Source organism: Drosophila erecta, unplaced genomic scaffold, assembly GCF_003286155.1.
Source record: "Drosophila erecta strain 14021-0224.00,06,07 unplaced genomic scaffold, DereRS2 tig00000055-arrow-pilon, whole genome shotgun sequence".
NCBI lineage: Eukaryota > Metazoa > Arthropoda > Insecta > Diptera > Drosophilidae > Drosophila > Drosophila erecta.
In genome coordinates, this window is record NW_020825200.1 from 2,677,748 (window position 1) to 2,685,347 (window position 7,600).

General features: G+C 41.3%; 1 protein-coding gene across 1 annotated transcript; it reads right to left on the reverse strand.

Moving 5' to 3' along the window:
- Nucleotides 1-683: 683 nt before the first annotated feature.
- On the reverse strand, nucleotides 684-1,257 carry LOC113564053 (the record flags this gene model as incomplete). The annotated part of the gene is made up of 3 exons (XM_026978416.1): nucleotides 684-839; nucleotides 899-1,066; nucleotides 1,117-1,257. Coding segments are annotated over 3 exons (465 nt in total), but the record flags the coding sequence as incomplete, so codon positions are not given.
- Between the last annotated feature and the right edge of the window lie 6,343 nt (nucleotides 1,258-7,600).

The window sequence follows — 7,600 nt, forward strand, 5'->3', positions numbered from 1 at the left end:
ACGCATAAATCTTGAAAGTGCTCACTTGGCTTCATTGCAACTGCTTTTCCTAGCTTGCACTGAGAGAAATAGGCCGGCTCAAGCTAGTTCGCTTCATAAAGATTAGCCAGCTCCTTGCCAACATGCCACCATATACATTAAATATATTCGAAATACCTATACCTAATGCCCAGCAAACGTCAAAATTTCAATCCCTAACAATTTGCTTATTATTAGAATTTTTTCCTTGTGCAGCTTCTTTCGCTGCCGCAGTCTCGAGTGCATTTGCTAATGACAAAGTCAAACAGGCGACAATGGTTAGCGTCTCGCTTATTGTGCCGCATCCTGAGTCCTGCATCCTGAGTCCTGTGTCCTGCGTCCTGCGTCCTTGAGTGGCCACCAGCCGCCGCTGGCGATTGTCGTGTAGTGCGGTGGCAAGTGTTGAAGGCATGTTAATTGCTAACCGTAACACCAGCAACAACGGCAACTGTGCCACAACTGAAACTTCGCGCCAGCTTGACAAACAAAAAATAAGGTAGCAAGGGGCAAGGTGTGGGCCTTTTGCTCCACTTTTACGCCAAACATTAAAGCCAAAGCACAAAGTGGTGGACAGCACTGAGGAAAATTATCCCTTCTTGAGGACCAGTAAATAACTCCTTATTTAATACATAAAAGTCCAATTGCAGAGAAACGAATAAGTAGATTTAAAATAGAGAGCCATAGAATTTGATGTGGACCTTCTTAATGTCGTTAGCCATCCAAGTGGATTCGATCAAATAATCTCCTTCAGGAAAAGGCAGCACTTCTGTCAGCTGGTAGTTCACAACATCGACAGGAAGCTTTTCCAATCGCAGATCGTGCTGTGGAGTTAGGATATAGTTCGGCATTAGCTTCATTATTATGGAATAGGGATACTCACATTGTAGGGACACGAGTGATTCAAATTGGAGTAGTTTACAGCAATACCATACCAAAAGTTAACGAATGGACTCGAACTGGGATTTTTCAAGAACCGGCAGAAGTCCACTGTGCCATTGTACATAAAGGGCCTGTAGCCACTGAATCGCTTGAATAGCGCTACATTCACCTGAAGTGCAAGCAATGTAGTCGTAAGATACCTAGTGAAGTGGTACTTACTTTTATTTTAGTCACTGGAGTTTTGAGCATGTTGCACTTAACCGATAGGTACTTATAGCTCCGATTTACCGACTTCAGGTAGCAATATTCAAAGTCGCTAAACTCCTTGTCAAAACTTGTGCACTTGACATTGGTGAACTCGAATCTGGAAGCTATCTGCAAATTTATTTTACCAATTGTTCAATACGTAAGATTTTTTGCACTAACCTCAGCTACTAAATACAATACAATGATTTGCTGAAGAATTAAGCACTTTACGTCAGACATTTTAAGCCATCTAAAGCCAACTGAACATAGTTCAAATGATGCATAGTTTTAGATGACCGCTTCCGCAATTGGGTTTTCCAGCCCAATTGAATTATAATAGGTAAGGTAATTAGATTAAAATCTGAAATTCAATTCAATTCTTCGTATTGCAGTACATTTTGCTGGTCATTAAAGCACGTGGTTGTATATGGAAACTCACTTTCACCCTGCTCACTTTCTCCTAGATCCATTTTCCCTAACTAGGCCTTTAACGCTCTCGGAAGTATTTGTCGTGATATTTATCGCATAGGCCATTTCTCTTCGGGCGGAAAATTGTGAAAATTTAATTGAAAACACAGCCGGGCTTTGTGCCAAGTGGCCTACATGTACTCAATTCCTGTGAAAAAGAGCGCAGCTAGGGAAAATTGAGGGGGTCGTCGCTATCTCATCAAATATTAAAGTACATTTTTTGCATAATGTTATTGATTTGGCAACAGCTGGCACAATCTGTTGGGAATATTAAGCAAATAAACATGATATGTTTAAAAATGGGTCATGGCTGACTCAAATTAATATTTTTATATGAACAATCAGCACTACACTCTCTTGGAAAATAATGGGATTTATTTTAATTACTTAAAATGCTTCAAAAGTTTTCCAACGTAAAGGGAACATATATGTGTAATCAGAAAATTATTTGTTGAGTACGAAAATAATAAATTTTTACCTTCTGTTTTGAGCTGCAACTGAAATTTTATTTTGCCGAACATATCTGGATGATAAATTAAATTTGCAGTTTTTCTAAAAGGTTTTTGGGCCCGTTTTTGTGTGCTCTTTTACTCACTCTTGTTTATGGACTCTTGCCGTGTTTATTCCATTTCAATTTTTATTTTACACTTTCGCGCCGCATCGCCACTCTCTTTGGTGTAAATTTTTTATAACCCAACTGGAGTTGCATTTGAAAATCAGAGCTGAAATGTATCAAATAATGAATTCTACGGGTGAAATTAAATGGAGCGGCAAAGTCCATGAAAAAATCTATTAAAAGCCCAAAGTGGCTGCGCCCGACTCATTTTATACCAGCTTTAAGGCATATAACTTTTTAATTAAAAAGAAGAGTCGGCAAAAAACGAGTCTCGTAAAAATCTCGAGCACATAATCCTTTTTAAGCGGCAGCAGAAGGGCAAATACAAAATCACGTACATTTCTGCGTCCGCAAATTAATTTGTTTACTTAGGCTGCTGCTTCTGCGGCTGAATATATTTGCTGACAGTTTCGCAAAAGGCTTTTCAACCCTTTTCAAGGTGTATAAAAATGTGATGTTTTTCTGGGCTGGGATATAAAATACAATCGCTTGCGATAACTTGCATAAGAAATCGAAAAATAAATTTATGCTAAAATATAAAAAGGCTGCAGACATATTTTAAAAATGCTGCTACTTTGTGAAGATAAATAAAACAAGATTGAATGCTATAGTCGAGTTCCACGACTATCAGATACCCGCTAGTAAAAGTGCAATCACATCAAAAAAATTACATAAAAATTAAAAAGAAACAATATAGAATGCTATAGTCGAGTTCCCCGATTATCAGATACCCGTTACTCAGCTAGTGGAAGTGCTAACGAGACTTTTCATAAAATTCTGGAATTTTGGTAAAAATTGCGAAAAAAGTTAAGAAATTAAAATAAAGTGTTTAAAAGTGTGGGCGTGACAGTTGGCTCACCATATATGAAGATAAAACAATAAAAGGTCGAGCTTAAACACCACTGTTAAATTTAGGCATTTTTGTAGCATACTTTTGGGGCGCCCGCCCGTAATGCTGAGGCTAAGCATAAAACCATTTACAAGCACTTAGTTTGCATATAACCTCAGCACAAATGGACGAGGCAGGGCGGGGGTGTGGCAAGTTGGGGGGGGGACGCATTTGCATGTGAAATATGCATGAGTTGCCCATCTCCCATCTGTCTGTGTGTGCAAATAAACATAAATGTGGGGGAAAAAACGCTGAAATTGCAAATGACAAGTTTTGCACTAAGCAGCAGCGCAAATACACAGCGGACAGTGGGGTGGGATTGGGCGGGAAAAGTGGAAAGCGGTGGAAAGCGGGAAAATGCTGAGGGTACTGGCTTGTTACATTGACACACTTACTGCATGATGAAGCAAAATGAGTGACAAACTGACTGCGCGATGTTGTAAGCTGCTTATTAGGCAAGGCGAAGATGAGGATTGCACCACGCTGCGACCCAAAAAACAACAACAGTGCTCCAAAAACATACACATAGATGGCTATGTGTATGTGCACATACAAGTATAAATGAGCCTGCAAAAGCGGCCAACTTAAAGTAAATAAATGGGTTACTTTCGCTGGGGCCGCCCTCTTTCGAGACCCAAATCAATGTCAACGAGTGCTCCCCTTTGGGATCCCTCCTCTGCTCGGTGAAAAATGAACAACAAAATGGTTTGTCAATTCGAAAATATCTGCTGCCTTAAAGCATTGCACCAGAAATGAGTCAGATTAAGTTATATAGATGTATCTATAGATCCCTAATTCGAATTTTAATGGCAATCTGTGCAATCACATTTTCCTTTACACTCACATTTTATTTAAACTTATGATAAACGTATTTCTAATACCCATTGAGATGCTAGGTCAAAAGCTAACATATTTTTTTCAGTGCACGATTCCACCAGCACGTACCTTTTCGTGATGAAGTTGCCTGAGCTGGGAGTTAAAAAACAGGAGATGGGATGCCTTTGAGACTGAGTTAAAAGCCGAAAAACTTGGCGCACGCAAAAGGTTTAGACGCACCGCCGAGATTGCTTTTGGCCAGGGAAAACAAAACTTTCTACATTGCTTCAATAAATAACAAAACGGCACGCAAAGCAACTTTAAAGAAGAATCGTTGGCAGTTGCTGAACAAATCTGGAGTGATATTTATTAAAAAAAAATGTTTTTGGTTTTAAATTAATTAGAACCAAGTTTGATTTTCTCTTTACTTTTAATTAGGTTCAATAAAGGATTTAAAGAGCATGTAACAATTGAAAGCAATGAAAGCTCTGGAGAATGCACTACAATTTGCACAAAGGCCTTTCATTAGGAGCAAATAAAAAAGAAAACACTCGCTTTGCTCGCTGACATGAAAATGTGAGCGCTGTGTTCCATTAATTTGCCAACAACAATAGGAAAAGCAGGAAAAAGGGCATCGGGACCAAGAACTCACTGATTTTCATGCCTGCCTGCAGCCATTATTGCTGTTATCCTTATCCAAGATGCTGTTCCTTTGACGGATTTATCAAGCATGGCTTTCTAAGCACTCTGAACACGTGACGCCAAATATTACTCATACGCAGCGTATGACGAGAGGAACTCCTACCGCGACTGTTCAGCCTTTTGTACGATTGCTTTTGTAACACAGCTATACTGCTAGAGGCAATCAACATTTTTTAAATATAAGGGCTCTTTAAGGTTACTAAATGTACTCAAATATTCCTGGCAACTTTATTTTCGGTAGCTTCTACTGGAGTGAACAACCTAATACTTCACGTCTTGCGTGAATGGGGGCAAAAGTGCATTTTGACATCTTCATGCGCTTCGGTGATCTCGAACCGAAAAAGTTAATGGAAACGCATTTTCGATGCGGGTCTGTAAGGGCATGTGTGTGTGTGGGTGGGTGTGTAAGGATTTGTAGCTCTATTTTGCAGGCGCCTGTCAGTGGAACAAAAGGATTCGGCTTTCAGCTTCAAGTGTTCGATAGCTTTGTACAGGTGAGTGCGCCGCATAAGGGGATAACTCACGTTCGGTTTACTTTTACCGCCTGCTTTATTCAGGCCAGCTGGCATTGTTTTCCCGGCTAATTGGTAGAACTCCAGCCGATATCGATTTTGGATATGGCCCGAAATCGCTTGCATTCTTTTTAGTTCTGCTATTGCCTTTGTAATATCTACAGCTGCTGCATCTGGCAAATATGTATGCCGCATGCCGGACTCGGCTGGGGTTTTGCATTTTGAATTTCGGCATTTTTTGTTCCAGCCTTTGCCTATTTCAGCACACAAGGGCCTTCTGTGCAGTTCAAAGCCCCGAATTTAATTAAAATTTTGGTTTATGCCCTTGCAACGGAATCGTTGGCAGTGATATGGGAACTAAAATAAATCAATCAAATAAATTGAAAAAGTATAATGCAAAACCTAAGGGAATATGTTATGTATGTTATACTCCTTAATGTATCTTAACTGATTGTAGAACGGCCTTAAAAGTAAGAATCAATTGATTACACCAACTTCCTGTATATCGGTTAACTTTTCGGGCTTTTATTCGCCGAGGCCGTAATCACTTGGTAATTGCTCCCGTGTGGGCACAGGTGTACTTCAGGTGTCGCGATGTTGCACATTAATTTCGACTTATGGAATCTCTTTCATATTTAACTCTCTCCCGGGGGTGGAAATGCCACGCCTCCGGGGCGTGAAAATGTTACACATTAAAACCTTTTTTTGTGTTGTGCTTCAAAAGTCGTAAAACCGAGTTTTATGAATGCGATTAAGCCCGTGAACTGCAGAAGAGCATATTTCTCCTTCGCCGAACTGGCTTCCCCAGCCCACCTCCATCCATTTAACTGTCTCATTTTGCCGGCTTGGGTCGTCCTACTTTGCTGTTGTGCCCGGAATTTGTCATTTTTAATGACTGTGAAAAGAATGCGTTCGTAATTACATGGCAGGAACGAAAAACTTTCAGCTACGTATTTATGTGTGTGTCGGTCTGGCATTCCTCTGTATCATACATTATTTTACTTATTATACTCTTTTGGATTATGGGGCGTGTTTCTGGGCTATTCTGTGCAGATAAGTAAACGGAAAGTACAAAGAAATACATTTTATCGGGAGTTTGTGTTGTTCTCCAAGGCTTCTGTTTTATGAGGCACAGGTTCTTAACTCTGTAAGCCTTCTATGCATAAGATATGCTCAAAAAGGTAAGTAATTATATATGAAGGACTATTTAAAAGGCATCATCATCTGTCGACTGCCTGATTTTTGCTGTACATAAGTTTTGAGCATAACTAAGTGGCACGAAGCAACTCGAGGTGGCCATCTTCCCACCCGCAGATCGCGCCATTGTTCCCCCACTTAAATCCGTATCCAACTTGGCCGCCGCCTTTCGCCCGCCGCCTTTCATCCGCATCCTTGTAGGTGGCGACTTCTCTGGCGCTCTCTTCCTGTCTTCCAGACCCTTTCATCAACCTGGCCACCACCCTCCGCCCACCGCCCACCTCCTGCGGTTCTGCGTCCTTTTTCACCACTGGCTTCGCTTTCTTTTTATTTGTCGTTGCATTCGCACTTAAGTGATTTTGACACTTGTCCTACTTTCCATGCGTTGATTTTTTGTGTCAGCAGAACAAACGCCGCCCCTCGAAACTCTATAGAGGAATACTTCCTGACGAAGTTGTTCACCTTTCAATAATGCCATGACAGACGGCGACGGATGTGCCATGGAGCCATGGAGTCTGGAGCAGAGCTGGAGTAACCCAACTTTTTGCACCACTCATTTTCACTATTTTCCACTCGTTTTTACACCGCAAGAAGTGCAGAGCAGAGCCTAACGTGTAAATATGTTGTAAAAGTCAAGTAAATGAGTAGCTTTTTTTGGTGGCATTTCAGACTTTTTTTCAGTGCAGCTCATTCGCGAACGCCCCTAGTACTCGCCTTCGTTAGCTGTAGTTGTAGTTGCAGTGGCAGTTGTTGTGGTTCCAGTTGTCATCATTCCGTTCATAATACTCAACGTCATCAGCGTCTTTTGGCTTTGCACTGCGATGATGGGCGACAGGCAACTGAAGTGCACTTTTGCGGATTTGCCTGATGATTTGTCGCTGTGTGCCCCCCTGGCCCCCCTGCCCCAACACTCCCCCACTTTCCGTCCTTCCCGAGCATCTCCAACTGGCTTTCTGACTGCTTGTCAGCCTGTTCTTCTGTCTCCTGGCTTTTTGCCCGTTTGTCTTAGCCCCACTTCACATGCACATCGTTGGTTTTCCGGCTGAGAGTTTGCTTTTTAGCTTTAACTTGACTTTACATGGGGGCTTCTAGGTAGGAGTCACTGTACAGTGCAGCTTCTATTTGCTTGTGTGTGCAGCAGAAAGTGATATTGTGATACTATTTTCATTGAAATTACTACGTCTAAAAGCACGCTCCAGGCACCAATTAAAGTGTAGTGAAATAGAGTCCTTCAACCTCTTTTCCTTCCAACTTCCC